General features: G+C 47.0%; 1 protein-coding gene across 1 annotated transcript in view; it reads left to right on the forward strand.

Annotated features, from left to right (window-relative positions):
- LOC119172699 (transmembrane protease serine 9) overlaps positions 1-18,017 on the forward strand; it is a 114,206-nt gene that overhangs the window by 95,600 nt on the left and 589 nt on the right. The window contains exons 18-22 of the mRNA XM_075893084.1: positions 7,473-7,588; positions 8,439-8,707; positions 9,988-10,201; positions 14,624-14,700; positions 15,815-16,360. Of these exons, the coding sequence (XP_075749199.1) occupies positions 7,473-7,588; positions 8,439-8,707; positions 9,988-10,201; positions 14,624-14,700; positions 15,815-16,360 (1,222 nt within the window). The remainder of the gene's footprint in view (positions 1-7,472; positions 7,589-8,438; positions 8,708-9,987; positions 10,202-14,623; positions 14,701-15,814; positions 16,361-18,017) is intronic.

The raw sequence follows: 18,017 nt of genomic DNA on the forward strand, positions 1-18,017 counted from the left end.
AGGCATAATATTTTTGTTAAATGTGTGCTGTTAGGCCGGTGTTGTGTATGAAGTGAAGTAGTGTCTTGTGGAAACTGTTTTCATGTATCCAGGGGTTGTAACTGGCTCTGTCGCTGTAGCGAAAGCCGGCTTGAGCGAGGTGACGGGAGCGTTCTGGCTGCAACCCCTTACATGTCCATAACTGTTCATACCAGTAAAGCTGAAGCGCGTGGACCCGGTGTTCATCACTATAGGTTAATCCCGACGGTTCGTTGAACTCATCTTTACAATTGGCTGCGCCTGCCCAGAAGTCTTGATTGAAGTTTGCCGACGGTGTGTCCTCTCTTTCATTTTCAGTAGACCTGCCATTAGTAGTGAGATTTGCCTAATTTCTGCGGTACTCGCGACTGGAGTTTTTGAGTACACAGCATGGACGAATTTCAGTTTCACCCTAGCGTCTCATATTCATATGGTGATTTTGGGACGTTAAACCCCACAATCAATCAGTTTCACCTAGCAAAAATATATATTGTGAGAACAGAAAACAAACAAGCGTGTATTAGTCGGGTCACGACCATGATGAATGATGATGGCGATGATGATGGCCTAAATGCACGGTTCACACCCACTCTGGGGTCCGAGCTTCTCTGTATTTTCATCTGTCGCGAAACGCACTGTCCACTACAATTTAAATTAAGTAGGCCAGGGAGCCCTCGTGAAGGCGATGGCGTTCCGCCTTTTTGACCTCTGACAAATCTGGTTGTCTTTACGGTAGATATTTTCTTCTAGTTCGTTCACACGTGATAACGGTGCGCTGGTGGAAACGTTGGGGACGTTATTGTTGATACTGGTGAGTTTTTTTTTTTTGTTTAATTCACGCTACGATGTCCATGTGGAATTTTTGAGATCGGCTTTCGTAGTGGCTCCCTGTGAAAGAGCTGCGGCAAAGCGGCAAAGCATAGTCAACCACTAGAGCACTCTTATTGCAAGCGCTCCTAACGTCGAAACTGAAAGCACGTTTTCAGGTTGTTGTTTTTTTTTTCAAGGGTAAGGAAAGTCTCTCTTTAGTTTTTCAGAATAAAAGAACGTGCATGCGTAAAGGTCGGCGGAATCTCTTGTATTTCCTATGTAGCTCAAAACAACATTTTAATATATTTTGCCAAATGAGGGAAGGAAACACTAAAAAATCAGCGAGATATTTTCTAAAGTTTTTCTTGCCCCCCGATGCTGTCCAGACACATCGGTGGACTAAACCGGATGTCATCAAGGACCTTTCTTTGTAAACAGTAATCAGAACTTGGAACTCTCGAATAAAGTCAATGGTTCCTAAAAAGGTTTTATCAGGGACCACCATGTGCTGCCGACCTTACACTCTTCAATGTCGAGCACAGAGGAACACTGTCTGACAGCACAGTTGTGTATGAGCGGAACAGAAGTTCGTCCGTGCTATGTGCTCAAGACTATACTAGCGTGTGTGTGTGCCGCAAGTATCGGGCAAGTACTACAGTGGCGTATACTCAGCAATACGTTTTCGTGGAGAGGGGTTGTTCAGCTATGCTTTGTGTATGTTCGTGCGAGCGTTTGTATGTGTACATGTATGTATCCACGTGCATAATGGGAAAATGTTGGGACACCACCATCCCCTCCCCCCCTTCTACGCCGATGAAGCACCGCTACTCATCACTGGACCACTACAAATGAAATCCTGCGCGGGCAGAAACGTATATTCCACAAAAATTGGGCAAATTTCCATGAATCACCCCTGAACCACTAAAAATGAAGAAAAGAACGCACTGGCGGCAAGCACAAGTCAAGATTTCTTGACATACTTAACGAATTATTGAGGAAGACTTTGATCCCGACAAGATCATCCCATTGATAAACACAAAAGAGTGCGAGTTTCTAATTCGCTGGTTAACAATCTGTGTGCAATGTTTGCTCTGGAATTTTAACAATTACTGCAGGTAATTTTGCGAGAAAACTCCAAGAAACAATCAAACCTGGTGAACCTGGCTGGTTATTTTGCTATGCTTAACTCAATCACGTGACCATAACGCCCCGACACGGTAGTTTAGCGGCTAAGGCACTCGGCTGCTGACACCCAGGTTAAGAAATCGAATCACTGCTGCAGCGGCTGCATTTTCGATGGAGGCGAAAATGCTGTAGGCCCGTATTCTCAGATTTGAGAGCACGTTAAAGAACCCCAGGTGGTCAAAATTTTCAGAGCCCTCTACCACGGCGTCTCTCAGTCATACGGTGGTTTTGGGACGTTCAACCCCATATAAAAATAAATAATATAAAGCACGTGGCCATATCACTCAGGGTTTATCGAATTGTTCAAAGTGACTCGTGCGCCATCGTATCCAACACGGAGAGGACGACAGAGACCTTTGTCGTTCTCATAGTCGGGTCTGTTTGCCAAAACAATCATACAGTGTATAAATGCGCGAGCGAGTTAGAAGTTCCCGTCCGTGCAAGAGTTCACCTGTTTCGGCGAAACGCAACATGTATGCCGCAATAGGTCGGCATTTACCTAACCTAATCTGAGAGGCTCGTGCATAAATTTAACGTCGTCGACGCGATGACGCCATATAAACACAGCTGACGATACCCCGGAAAGTCGCACAACCCCCTTTGGTTCATGAAGCGCATCAGGGCTTCTTGCCTCAACGGCGCACAACGTTCTTCATGAGTAGTGAACGTGAAATAAGGAGCCGTCTATGACGAAGCTCAAAACACACGGCGTAGTCATGAAGGAGGATGGACTGGCCCTGTCTTCATGAAGTATACAGGGAGCGTTATAATGAATACCGGAGTGCGGGGTTACCCCGAAGAAAAGCACACCTGTACGGGCGTGGCCATTTCTGGGGCATGTTAGTGAGCTAAACTCGAAAATGCATTTAGCGCCAGCAAATAAGAACGTAAGGGAGACGCGCGAATGGTGCTTTCTCTCTTACGTCCTTGTTTGCTGGTGCTGAACATGTTTTCGTGTTCAGTAAGGGCCGCTTCTGTTCATTCAACTCAGCGCGAAGCTGGCTGTGCCGATGCCTGTAGAACGTGTTTTTATTTATGCCTCGCAGGCTTAACGTTTACGCAGTTTCCTAGCTGTTGGAGTTACAACTCGAGTAATCTTTTAAGTGAAGCTTCTGTAGCCTATACAGATTTCAGTGGTAGTCCCACCGCGGTAGTCTAGTGGCTAAGGTACTCGGCTGCTGATCCGCAGATCGCGGGATCGAATCCCGGCTGCGGCGGCTGCATCTCCGATGGAGGCGGAAATGTTGTAGGCCCGTGTGCTCATATTTGGGTGCACGTTAAAGAACCCCAGGTGGTCGAAACTTCCGGAGCCCTCCACTACGGCGTCTCTCATAATCATATGGTGATTTTGTGACTTTAAACCCCACATACCAATCAATCTCAGTGGTGACGTATAGTACGTGAAAACACCGGCGCCAGAGAAACTTACAGAAATGCGGCCCTCAAAGGTGCGCCGCTGACATGCGTGAGTACAAGCGCCGTTTTCCAATAATTGACCCTCTATCGATCTTGGGCTCATCGATCATCCACCTGGCTACGTGATCTTTCATCGACGTCACTCGTAATTCGACTTTGCCACATGTCAGTGTCGCTTGGACGACCTTTGTTGCTGCCCGTAGCAGCTGAAGTGTTCCACCACCAAGCAAATGGATCAAGGCACGGTGGTTGGGGCGATCGACTGCTGGCTCGAAGTTCGCAGGATGGAATCCCGGCGACGGCAGCCGTATTTACGCAGCATGAGAGGCTCGTGTGCTTAACTTTGGGCGTACGTTAAAGAACACCGGATGATCAAGATCTCCGAAGTCCTCCACCGCGGCGTCCTTCCTAATCATATCGTAGCTCTGGGACCTAAAACTCCAATATTTACTGTTACGCGAAGTAATGTTCTATCTCTGGAAGGAAGAAAAGGAAAAGTCAGAAAAGAGAATAAAGGAAGGAAGGACGCAAAGCTTCACTCGTTTTTTAGTTTTTTTTTTTTATGAATTCGAGTTTTTGTGAATTAACGAAGACTGCACATGTAAACCAGACTGCCTTACACGATACGCTTGTTCTATAGAACCTTTTGACCATACTCAATTGATTCTCTGAAACAATTGCGCTTTGTGAAATGTGCTTTAGGGCGCTGACGCATTGTAAGCACTGGTCACGTTGTAAGGTATACCGTGCCGTCGAAAAGGTTCAACCACGCAGCTTTGGTCATACGTAATCACCGAAGCAACTGTACAAACGATTACATCCGCATTTCATTACCCATGTGCATGTGCAAGTGCCGCTGCTTAGCATATCTGTTCCTCGCGTGCCTCACCCATGAACGACCTCGCGTGAAACAGTAGGGTTCACCCTTCAACGGCGTTGTGCGACTGTGCCGTTATTCGTCAGTGCATCATCTTGTTGAAGCGCTGTGTGTCATGACCATCGCTTTTTTCACCTGTGCCTTCATACATTGTCGTAAGTGTAGCGGATTCGGATACGCTAATGTACTATCAGCGTCAAATGAAACCCAAACAGCGGCAAGCCTTCGCGATAGTTTAGTGCATGCCGTCTGCTTATCACTATACGAACAGGCGCGCATATGTGCGCAAATCTGCTGAACAGGATGCGCGCGTCTGTCAATGGTGATAACTGGACGGCACGCACTATACTATCGCAAATGCTTGACGCTGTTCGGGTTTCATTTGACGCTGATAATACATACTCCGAGACGTTTGCAAGCGCAGCATAACTCGCGAAGATTCCAACTTACATGATAGCTAACGAATTTGTTTGAAGGATTCAATAGGCTTTCCAAGCCATCTACGATGAAGATGCTCGCGTAGGCTGCTCTGGTGAAATCGTGGATGACAAAAGGTAAACTGCAAAAAAAAAAAAAGTGCGAGCATTTCTTCCACTTTTTCGTCACATTGAGGGTAGCGTGAAGGCTCGCTTTGGTCTGCGGTAAACAGGCCGAAACATCGGCAGCATTGTCTGTGCGTCATAGCCTTCACTGCTTTCAGCCGTTATACCGAACTTTAGAAAATTAACTAACTAACTGACTAATTAACAATTGAATTAACTAAACTAACCAACTAAATGAATAAATAATGCTCTCTGTCAGTACTTGAATATATACGAGTTCGTACAGCTCTTTTACATGCGGCTGATTCAGTGATATTTCACTCATTCTCATCAAGAATGCACTTAGCGCATAGTGTTGAAGAAGCAGGCGTGCAAAAATACAGACGTCATCCACACACAAAAAAATAATGTCTAGCTTATGTCGTGCTATCAGATCAACATCATAACTCTAAACATGCTCTCTCTCTCTCTCTCGCTCTCTCTATCGTGCGGCAGGTGTTGTGCCGCATTATTTCCCCCCTATAACAAATTAGTCAGGACAGTATATTTTCAGCAAGTGCGCGCACTCTTAGCGTTGACGCGATAACGTTCAGGCACAGGTCAAGAGCGTCCCGGTTACGACCCCGACCTTTCTTGCGTGCTTCTCGCAAGGAGGCCGCATTCCGCCCCAAATGCTATACAAGCGCAGCATAAATAGCAACGGTAAGCAGTGCTTAGCGGTAGACGCGAAATTTGCTGGAAGCCTCGTTGATGCGTCGCCGGGTGCAGTTGCGGCTCAAGTTAGCTTGTTCGCAGTCTATAGTAATACACACAACTTTAGCATCCGTGGCCATCTTCGGTTTCAAAACAATTAAGTAAACAGGAAGCTTCGCCCATCCTGTCGTATCGTTCTTGTGAATTTTGTTCTTTGCGCCCAAAGTCCTCGTTCACTACTGGCGCACGTGAGTGAATTTATGATGGTAAAGATGACTCCACATTGCGAATGGATTACTGGCCTCAAAGCTTACGTCGGTGGCACGTTACCTATACAAGAGGAAATTTAAGCCATTATAAAGGAGATGAGCGAGTTGCATTGAGACCATTTACTTGTGCCCGTAGACCGTTCGCATGAGTGGTGACAGCAGCAAAAAGTTACCCTGTACTTAAAAGCCGCGTTAAAATATTATGCAAAAATAATCATATATTAATCAGTCAACGTAAGATTGTTTAAACCCTTCTGGGGAAATCGCAATCTTTCTCTCTTGAGAAAACAACACACTTAAGGCAATAAGAATAAGAATAAGCAATAAAAATACTATTTCCCCGTTACACGTTATGATGATCGTAATGAATCCATTTTACTGATTTCATATAAACGGGCACGAGCTACACTAAGATGCCAAAAGGGAGAAGTGCTACTTGCGAAGATGATCTATTTAACGTTCCCGGACAACTTTAGCAGTCAATGCGCAAAAAAAATTTCGTATTATTATTTCGAATTTCGGTTACTTTGCGTGCCAAATGTACTAACCGATACAAATTAGATGAGAAACTTTTTTTTTTCATAATGACCTGAGCTGAAATACACCATTTATCTCTCTTGTTTGCTTTGCACTTCGTCCCATTTCGGACAAGCTAAGTACATTGTTGCTTCTAGAAATAGAATGGGGCCACACTATGCGCGAAAATTTGACCAAAAATACTTCTTTAAACGCGTGTAAAAAAATGACGCCACCCAAATGACTGGCGCTTATACGTTATGAAGAGCGAACCCATATTGAGAACTGAAGCCCAGATGTACACGGGAAGCTCTTGAGAGAGACCTAATTCACTTGTGAGCAGTTCTTAAAGCTTCAAATGACATTGGTATACCCTCTCCGGAAGCCATAAGCATCGATCTATCAACTCCTTATGCAAATCGGTCCATCCCTCAACAACGCGCTGTAAAAGGAGCCAGCAGATTTAACTTCCACTAGGCGAAACATAGTTGAAGCACATAGCGCTTTGGCTATCCTTCATCGGCAATTTTTTTTAATTACCCCATTCATGTAGCCGTAGTAGGTTCCCCTGTCAGCTTCTCCAAAAATGTTGGGACCTCCTACAGTGTACATGTATGCTAACCATGTAACTCAATTCAATAAACTTGACTTGTCCTGGTTAGTGAGATACGTGCGCAGGCTATTGATTTGAGAGAGACGTGGGAAGGCTGAAGCCGCACTGAACACCGTAATTGTGCCGATTGTTTTTTCAACTTACGTTATTCAAAAATAAGCAATCTCGCTGATCGGTCGGCCGTCCTGATAGCCTGAAATGTACGGCGTACCGGTATCGATTCCCAAGCGTCGTCACGGCCCAATGCGCGCGAATCATTTGTTATCGAGGAAATATTGTAGTGGCTAATGCCTCCGATGCATGCATTTCTGAACCGGTGGTTAACCATAGGCCACTTAATTATTGCGTCCTTTAAATTGCTTCGGCACGTGTTCGAATGTTCCTGTCGTATAAGGACGCTCTGGGGGCGCTGCGATTCTCGGTAGTGTCTTGTCGCTTGCCTCCTCTCGAGCAATTTCTCGGGCGGAAACTTCACCGCACTCACGCGCGTGCAAGCGGACCTGACGCAGCACGAGCCTCTTCCTTTCTCGCAGCAGCAGCGGCGGTGGCACCATGTGGCTCTATGTGCTTCTCTCGCTAGGCCTGCTGGCCCCCGCACTGGCAGCAAATGAGGAGGCTACCACCGAGGAGACCCCCGAGAAGAGACTACGTACGTTTCTTTGAGCCTTTACTTTGTTTTCAGAGAACGTGCTCCCTTTTTTTTTTTGGGGGGGGGGGGGGGGGGCACTTACGCACGAAGCAGCGCAGTGTTCAACGCGATGACCTGTGGTGACGATTGTTCCTATGCAGAGACTGCGACCAGCCAGCAGAGTCATAAACTCTCTTGGGCGAGTCAAGAACTTGTTCACACGATGCGTAATCATCCTAAAGACGTTAGTCAATTAAGCGATGACAGTGTGTATTTAAATGGAGTAAAAATTGGGGGACCCTCAAGCGTGCCATCTAAATAGTTGGACGCGATAGCGATCTCCCAGTGCAACTGCCTCTTCCACCCCCAACCCCTACAAACGCGCCTGCACCGAATGTACCAGTTTAAAAAACAGGGATGACTAACAATGTATGACTAACAATGTTTTTTTTTTCATACCACTCCTTGAGCTTTCGTAAGTTTCCCTCAGCTTCCGTTAGGTTTCTAGGAAGTATAGAAGGTTTGAATGTGCAGGAAGTGTGCAACTGATGTCAGATAATGCGCGTTTTCTTTGAACTGGGTGGACGGGTATTTAGACGACGCTCTCTCGTCGTGGTGACAGGCATCTTTTTACCCTCCTCGCTACCGGGGCTGCGCCAGTGTTCTCGTAGGACGTTCTCGTGCAGCGCCTCCTGTCTCTCCCCCTTGGCGCCGTCCCTGACGCTAGAGCGTCCCTTACTTATCATCAAGTACAGAACTTCCTTATTGTCTCTATCGTTGTGTAAGCCCAGTATCTACCACTCTATTTTGCAACAGCACTGTTGCCTTCTGGGACTGTGCGCCTTGCACATGCGTGGTCTTATCCTCGCAGTGGTGTTCCCGCCCAACGAGCTGACGTCTCCCGGCGGCTACTGCCAGTCGCCATTGGGCGTGACAGGCCTCTGCATACCGTACCAGGAGTGTCGCTTCCTGTTCGACGATGAGTTCCTGGCGCGCAGGTCGCTGTGCGGCTTCGTCCGGCGGCAGTCGCTCGTCTGTTGCCCCCAGAACGGCGGTGGCGGAGGCTTCGGCGGAGGCTTCGGTGGTGGCTTCGGAGGAAACGGATTCGGAAACGGATTCGGCAACTTTTTCCCGCAGCAGGTATACATTTCCACGGGAAACGCACGCGATGTCTCCTATCTCGGGCCGTTGTTCGTTTATTCACTGAATCATTTACTCACTGGCTCGCCATGTTTGGCCGAATTCCACCATTGAAGGGGCATAAACGCACGCATTTTAGGCAGTTACATCAAGTACTCACCACCGTATTTACAGTACAGACATACGCACGCCATATTTACAGTACGCGCGCCTTCTCCCAAGCCTCCCAGGTCGAGACACTTTATTGTGTGCGTGCGCCAGAGGCACATGCTACGCTGCCACAAGAAGCGTCGGCAGGAACGAAGCATTGCATGCATTAATACACAGCGGCTCATTGGCTGCCATTGTGGAAAAACTCCCTCGTGTCGTTTCAATTTCATCCTCGTTCACTCTATCGCTGACGACGACTACGGTGATGCCGCTCAACGGGGCAACCGACGTCAAAGAGCAGCGGTCTTTTAAATGCCCAAGTCAAACTTTTAATGAATTCGCCCTGTGTAGTCATTTAGTGCTTCTCATTCTTACGTTGTCAGTAAAGGCCAGTTTCAATACATACATCAAGCGTTATAGCTGCTTAAAACAGGCAGACATAGTTTGTATTCACTACACGTGATCTGATCGTGATGCAGTTGTTTGAGTTATGTAGCTTCGTTCTTCTGCAATGTCTGATAATCAGGGCACTACATGAAAAACAAGCATGTTTATGCAGCCCGTGTACTGTATTTCATGGCTTTCCTTAAAGTGGCACCAAATAAAAAAGCGATTTTTCTCGTATCAGTAAGTTACTACTTCAGAATAGCAAGAACACCACGCTTCCTGCGTGGAGACGCTTCGTAAGCGAAAAAACGAGCAAAAGAAAATGCGGGCCATGAAGACATCCTGAAGTTCTCGCACCGTTCACTGCGGTGTCATTATTATTATCAGCGTCTGCTAGGTCCTACGTACTTAGCAATCGGTACAAAATTAAATAAATTGTTCTTTGATGAAGCCAGGCACATAACATGCCAAGTTTTAAGAAACTTCAAGTAAGTCAATGTAACCAAAACACGAAAAAGGAAACGATCATTGAAATCAGTGAGGTCACCTTCAGAGACTTCGGCGGGAAATTTAAAGGTTATACTTTTGATATATATTTTTAGTCTATTCATAAATCTATGACGGGGAAATTAACAAAACTGAAGTTCTCAGAAGGTATGGTGTCGGTATGAACTAATTTGTTGCATCCCCGTCCGTTTGAAGAGACAGCGCGCATCTGACTGCGACGTTTGTACGGCATGCAGATACCGACATTCCCGGGACTGCCTCGGCCGCTTCAACCCAGTAGGCCACCCTTCTTTCCTGGAGGGGGTGGAGGTGGCCGGCCAGGAGGAGGAGGTGGCCGGCCAGGAGGAGGAATCAGACGGCCAGGAGGGGGCGGAGGTCGTCTACCCTACACCGGCCAACGACAGCCCGCCACGGAGCGACCACGGCCGCAGGATCTTTGGGGCACCAAGGGTGCGTACTCTAGCCTGGGTACTGGACAGTTTAGCATGTCCGCGTAACGCGAGACCCTTTACGAAATACCGAAACACTGAGCCAAGCTAGACGTGCGGATTGGATTCGACTTATGGCCTCACCCTTTGTAGCGGGCCGGCATCAGCCGATGATTAAGAATATAAAACAAATGTACTCACACTGAAGCCGTCACACACATCAACAATGTCTATGCACGTGTATCGCCCGTCAATGAGCGCGCGTTATGGCCCACCATCCATTGAATCGTTTCATGGAAGCACATGTAGCGCTATCTGGTGGCCTTGAGCTTAGCAAAAGCTTTTAGCTTAGCTGCTGGCATAAAACACGCCTGCAGCGACGTAATCATTTGCGAGTGTTTTCTTTTTTTTTTCAATAAAAAAGAAAAGCGTGTTCTGAAACACCAGATTGCTTCAGTAGCTACAGTAGCATGAGGCACCTTGTGACGTTGTTTTCGGCAGTTTTTGTGTCCCGCAAATGTCGTTGTTCGTGTTTTTTAACTCACCTTAGCAACCAGCGTACTAAGTTGCTTTATGATACAAACAGTTGAGGGTCCTCTTTTCGTCATGTATATAGACTAAGGAAAAGGCAAAAAATACAAAAATAAATAAGCGTCATTACTGAAGTAGTGTAACCGCCAGCCTGGCAATGACAGCCAGCAAAAAGGGCTTGGAATATACGCTCATGATACGTCTCATTTTTTTGTTTTATTTTATTTTTATCATAAGTTCTGAATCGTTCTCATTGTCGATTAACGGAAATAAGCAAATTTTGAACAATAAATCAATACTGAAAACACGAAAATGAGGACACAGCTTTGCATGACCATGACGCCACACTATCCTGGCAAACATCTGTCTGTAGTAACTGCTGCAGGAAACAATCTCCCAGCCCATAATTTCTATGTCAACGAACTTTTAATATAAGGTGGTGGCCATTTTATATTTCATTACATCCACTGTTTGAATGCAGCGGATGATCGTTTAATCGGACGAAACCCGCTATTTGTATGCGGTGACCTGCCAGTGGCGTGTCTAAGGGTTGTCACACCAGGCCAGCCCCCCCTCCTCCGAAATTTTTGTTCGCCTTAAAATATAAAGCACGAAATGACATACGACGACATCTGATTTGATTGATTGATATGTGGGGTTTAACGTCCCAAAACCACTATATGATTATGAGAGACGCCGTAGTGGAGGGCTCCGGAAATTTAGACCACCTGGGGTTCTTTAACGTGCACCCAAATCTGAGCACACGGGCCTACAACATTTCCGCCTCCATCGGAAATGCAGCCGCCGCAGCCGGGATTCGAACCCGCGCCCTGCGGGTCAGCAGCCGAGTACCTTAGCCACTAGACCACCGCGGCGGGGCTACGACGACATCTGCGTGTTCGGCCCTCACTTGAAGTTAAAACAGACCACCACCCTCCCTACGCGAGAAAAATTTCACCCGTGGCCCTGGTTTCTGCGACCACGTATTTGCATGTTCCACTTCTTTTTTTTCTTTCTTCCAGAAGTCAATGTTACGTCGCTTTTAATCCAGAGATCCATAAAGGCTTGAACAGGATGGCGCTTTGTTTTTCATGCATGTCGCCAACTCACTGGACAACTTCCTCGTGCGAGCAAATAAGAAACGAACGCGCGGGGAGAGAAATGACGCATTAGCGATCGTCTCCTCCGTGCACGAGCCACGCCGGAAAGTTTTCGTCCTTGGAATGTCGTAGAAACACGACCGCTCGATGCCTATACGCAATGGCTTCGTGGCTACACATCTTGCGTGCATGTTGTTATCGCGTGTTTGTGCCAACAGGTGCAGCGCTGCCGGGATTGAACTATCAAACGTGCGACAAACTTCGAAAAGGGGTGCTCGTATATCCCCTCCAGGCGCGAATTATGATGGTCTATCTACCAATGTTTCACATTCACATACCATAATTCTGAAGAACTCAATACTTCAAGAGAAAAATTAAGTAATGAGTTGTGTTGAAGTAGTTGTAGTTAGCACGCAATTAAATATTTATTTATTCTGCAGTCAGTCATATCTCATTTCAAAATAAAAGTAAAATCATTGGTGACGAATCTGCGCTCAACTGTTTGCTAATTTTATTCATTTCGAGAAAGAAAAACAATGTTTTTGATGCTGGTCCTGGAACGCGCCACGTCAAACGACCCGTTCAACATCGGAGTGTCTCCACCAATGTTATCTGCTACAGCTACATGCCGTACACTGAGATTAAGTGAGGACATACTCATTACGCTAACGGTTTAATTCATACAATGATTGTATCTTGCTGTTTATCGGCTCCACAGTGACACAACAAGCATGAACGAGTTGCATACACAAAACATAGCCACCGCCATTGCAGGATATTTTCGTTGCTTAATGGTGACCCGCCCCCTCTGGTTTCGCTCTTACATAACGAAGCGACGAACCGCAATAGTTATTTGCTTGCCATAACCGCAGAAGAGATACATTAGAACTCATTTCGACGCACACAAGAAACAATCTGCGCCCAGCTTTGCGACAGGATTGTTAAAGTAGACACAAATTTGGAATATTTTCGGGTTGTTGCTACAAACAAAATCGCACCATATCTACGGAATGAATGATTATATGCGGGCGAAGCTCAAGAGGGAGGTACCATAGGTAAACCGTAGCTCTCCCGTGAAAAGTTAGCCCATAACGCCATTCATAAAGACGTAAGACTGTGCGTACATTATTCAAATCAACTTTTAATTTGTTCTTGTTCATTTGTTGTTTCGTTTCTTCGTTTGTTTGTTTTATTTCTTCGTTGTAATGGCGGCTGGATTGCGATGTCCCTTCATTATTAAGGTTTTATAGGCCGTGAAATGAAGCGAGAGAGGTTCTTGTACTGGCTGCAGTAGGAAGTTTGCAAACACTAAGTCTATGCATGTCCCTTGGATCGTGATAGGTTACATAAGGATACAGATGAGTGCGCATTTGGAAAGCATGTGCTGCACGATGCACTCATTGGCAATCAGGTCTGTCTGTACCTCTGTCCGCCCGTATGTCCATACGTTGGAAATAAGCAGCGTTGTCTCCCACCACTCCACATTGAAAATCTGTTCTTTTGCACCTTCACGATGTTGGGGCGAGCAAGTCCACCAGATAATATTAATTGTTGAGATTGAACGTCCCCAAATTACGATACGAGGGATGCCATTGCGGAGAGGTCCGGAAATTCTGACCCCGTCGAGCTCTTTAACGTCCGTCCTAATTGAAGCGTAGACACCTCAAGTATTTTCACGCGCCCCACCGAAAATGCGGCCACCGTGACCGGGATTCGATCTCGCGACCTTCGGATCAGCAGTCGTGCACGACACGCGAAGTGTACGAAGCCTTCATCGCTTCCGACACCACAGAATGCGCAAAACCTCAGATTACCAATACAATCGACTGAGCAGAAACGCAAGATGGCTTGCGTCATCGAGTAGTCATAAGAGAAAAGCATGAGGCGGCGATTGACTTTTTTTTTATTTTGTGTGTTGCTTTGCAGGAGTTACGACTTTAAAGGTACTCTCAAACCTCATTATAACAGTCCCACCAGCCATTAAAATACTTCTTTGTATCCTGAAATTCGTTTTAAACATATATTTGTAGCACTGTATCTACGACAGAGCTATTCTACGATTACTTCGTTATAACCAATAATTTTTTATATCCGGGTTCGTTTTATCGAAGATTGAATGTAGTACCTAGGACTGTTTAGTCCAATTATTGGTGATATCAAAATAGCAAGTACCTTAAATCGGCCTTAAAACACATTACCATGGCTAGAGAACAATAAGAACAGATAGTAGGCCCACTGGATTCCCCCTTCACCTAATCCGTTGTTGTCCACGCCCGCACACACACGCACAATGACGGTATTGCCGAAGCACGGTCATCCAACGGAGAGTGTATAAGTGATTGTCATCTAGAAGACTGCAATGAGTTTAAGCTAAATTAGAACTAGAAAAACAAATAGTCAACCACAACATAAAAGTACCCACACGAGCGTGTTAATCAACATTACGTTGTCTCGGTCGTAACCGTTGATAACTGTTTCTAGCGTGAAGAGGTTCTGTAAAGCTTTTTGAAGTTGCTGTTTGGTGATGTAACGTGAACGTGAAGCGCTCCAGATACAGGTGTCATCGGCGTGAATCGTGATGTGTACTCCCCGAGGCAGTGTCCTTGTTATGTGAATCAGGGTAAAGTTGAAAAGGGGCGGGCTGAGCACGGCACACTGGGGTACAACACCATGGGCACAGTGGGTACACCATAGGTACACCATGGGCATGCGCCCTGAGGCATGCGCAGGCCCCGAGGAACAGCGTGAGAGCCCTACGATCACTCGTCTCGTGTCAGTGATTGAGCGAATTATGTTTTTTTTTTTTTTTGCAGATTGTGGCGTAGCTAGCAGTGCGTTGGTCCGAATCGTCGGAGGCAGGGAGTCCAACCTCGGAGCCTGGCCCTGGATTGTAAGTGCTCCTGACCTCAGAAACTGTGCCTGTCGATTTCTCAAAACAGACTCGCTGTGGCGAGTAGATTTACGGTTCTGTTCAAGAGTACTAGCGATGTATCAGTCGCAATGACATTGAATCAAGGTCAACCGCATGCCGTTATCAATACAGCCAAAGATGTTAAATTCGTTCAGCTTTTGCACGAATGCCATCCACAAAACGTTTTCTTTTAGTGAGCTGTGACCGCTGAGATGTGTACTTGAACCATTTTATTTTTCTGCAGTAACTTGGGTGCTTGATTTAACAACAACAAAAAAGCTATTGAGAGGAATTCATTAGTGTGCCATACTTTCAGCAACAGCAAAAACAAAGAGGAAAAATGAGATACTCTGTCGTCGCCATGTAATAACTGTTAAGTTTTAACGTCCCAAAACCATGGTACGATTATGAGGGACGCCATGATGGAGGGCACCGGAAATTTCGACCACCTGGGGGATTCTTAGCGCGCACCTGAATCTAAGCACACGGGCCTCAAGCATTCTCACCACCATCGGAAGTGTGGCCGCCGCGGCAGGGATTCGATCCCGTGACCTGCAGGTCAACAGTGGAGCGTGCCGTCTCAATCTAAATTAACAAGTAAAACTGATGGGCGCATTTCCGATGGAGGCGGAAATGTTGTAGGCCCGTGTACTCAGATTTGGGTGCACGTTAAAGAACCCCAGGTGGTCTAAATTTCCGGAGCCCTCCACTACGTCTCTCATAATCATAGAGTCTCTCATAATCATAGAGTGGTTTTGGGACGTTAAACCCCACATATCAATCAATCAAAACTGATGGGCACACTACACTGCTCACAATTCAGGGTCACATTTCATGCCTCAGATAACTGATCGTGAACGTAGGACAAAACTCAAGTTCTCCGCAGTGCTCGTGGTTCCCAAACCTTTATTTGCTACTGCACGCGAGTTGCTACATGCCACCACTGCGCATGTGTATATGCCGCTCAGTTTGCGAATTATATCGACATGTAATGAAGCTTAATAGAGGCCCAATTCTAGCACAGTACCAGGAAGCATAGCTGTCCATTCATAACTGTCAAGGTAGGTAAATAGTCTAACCCGCTCGCTCGCAGACCCTGCTGTTCATCGACGTGCACGGCAACGGCGTCCGCTCTCCGCTGTGCGGCGGTGCACTCGTCACACCCCGGCACGTGCTCACGGCCGCGCACTGCACCTTCAGCGGGAACCGGTCGCTCACTCCGGACGCCTTCGTCGCGCGGCTGGGCGAGCACGACTACCTGAGCAGCGACGACGGCGCCAGCCCCGTGGACGAGCCGGTGGTGCGCATAGACAGACACGCGGAGTTCAACCCGCGCACCTACCTGAACGACGTGGCCGTGCTCACGCTGCGGCGGCCCGTGCCCCTGAACAAGGACATCGCGCTCATATGTCTGCCGTACGGAACCCTACGCGACGACGCGTACGAGAGCCGCAGTGCCAACATCGCCGGCTGGGGTGAGCTCTACTACGGCGGACCGTCGAGCGCCACGTTGCAGGACACGCGCATACCAATTCAGAGCCTGGACACCTGCAAGGAGTCCTTCAAGCGCACCAGCATCACCTTCACCGACCACTACCTCTGCGCGGGCAGCCTGAAGGGAGACAAGGACGCCTGCAGGGTACGTACATACTTCTTCGTATACCATACACGCTCAGCAAGGACTCTTGTAAACGCCAAGAGTTCACAGTGTTCCTCATGCATTCGCCTAGGACGAATCGAAGGCAAAATCCATCTTGTTTCTTATCGTTTGATGTACTTACCTTCCTCATCCCGCCCACCTCCGCCCGTAATGTAATTTAGCACTGCCTCCGTGACCGGCTATCCTTGACCAAACGACGATGACATCACGGGTTGTGACGTCATAGTGACCGCGTAATGACGTCACAAGTTACCGCGATTCGTGACGTCACGATGACGCCATGCGGTGATTTTAATTTGCTTTACTCGTACTCGCCGCCAACGCGAGATGCCGACGTTCGATTTTCGCGTTTTATGAGGCATCTAACGCATTGATTGCTGGACGACGTAAATACGCCTTTCCAATGAGCATTCCGCAACAACTACATTTCAAAAGGTCCTTTGGCTCTTGCTGGTAATCATGTGCTTGAGGATCGTCACGTTTGCAGAGACCAAGTAACTATGCCCCCCACCGGGTTGACTCAGCTAAAGAGACTGCTGTAAATCGGGCTTCGGGTAAACCGTTTCGCGAAATATTAATCACAATGCCGCACAAAAATTCAGCAGCACCCGTCCTATTGCGAATCAGCGAAGGCATTCGTGTTGCCTTACAAGAGCCTTAAGTCCTCGTAAGGCACTTGCTCGTCACTTGCTCGTCATGCACGCAGAAAGGTTCGATTCCTCACTCGGAACTGAACATTTCTTACTACTTATTTTATTTGCATCATTCTCAATTTTTCGCTCACAACCAACGAAGCCATCACTGAGGCGGACACCTTAATTTCCACGAAACGTGTTTTTTTTTTCGAGATATATTTCCACCATTCGGGACAAAATAAAAGGGTGACGACTGCGGACCTGTTAGGCATCTTCAGCTACGCAACGCATTCTTTGTTTGCGGGTGTAGTCGAAAGAGTGTTAAAAGGACGTGTCACAAATCTCTCACAAAAAGAGGGCTCCCCTATCAAAAGATTGAGATAGCGTTTACTAGCTTAAAAAATGTGGGCTTCTCGATAGTGATTCATTGCGAACACCACCCTTTAATATCAGAAAAGGAAGAGAATATAAATGTGAATTTTATTTCGTATTTAACCATGCCTTGTATAGTTCTACTTCCTATCTTGCCCCAACTTTGGCTGAAATAATTATGTACTATCTCCCCGAAGGGAACCCTGATGGGATGCGAAGCACCAGTGGTGCGCACGGCGTTGACCCGGTTGAAACAGGCGTCGACGCGGGTGCTGGAAGAACAGTTTGAGGCGGAAATCGATGTAGCATTTACTCTAGTAAACGTTTGTTTTAAACGCGAAAACCCGGGAGGCGCGTTGGGTTTCGTGTAAATTTTATCGCAGATAAACAAGCCGAAAGAGTCGAGCGTTGCGCGTAGTGGAAAGGGTGAAGCGATAGAAAAGTGTGTTGCGAGCACTCGGAGGGGCCGGCAGCTGCTGAGGGTGAGAGAGAGTGACGTCAGCGCGCAACTGCGACTTGACCTACTTGGCACCGCTCCAACACCTAAGGCAAGGGGATTGGTGCGGACGTATAGGACAGCGTTACACAGGCTAGTCAAAGAGCTGCTTTGCTTCTAAGATTAATAATTT

Source organism: Rhipicephalus microplus, chromosome 4, assembly GCF_043290135.1.
Source record: "Rhipicephalus microplus isolate Deutch F79 chromosome 4, USDA_Rmic, whole genome shotgun sequence".
Lineage (NCBI taxonomy): Eukaryota > Metazoa > Arthropoda > Arachnida > Ixodida > Ixodidae > Rhipicephalus > Rhipicephalus microplus.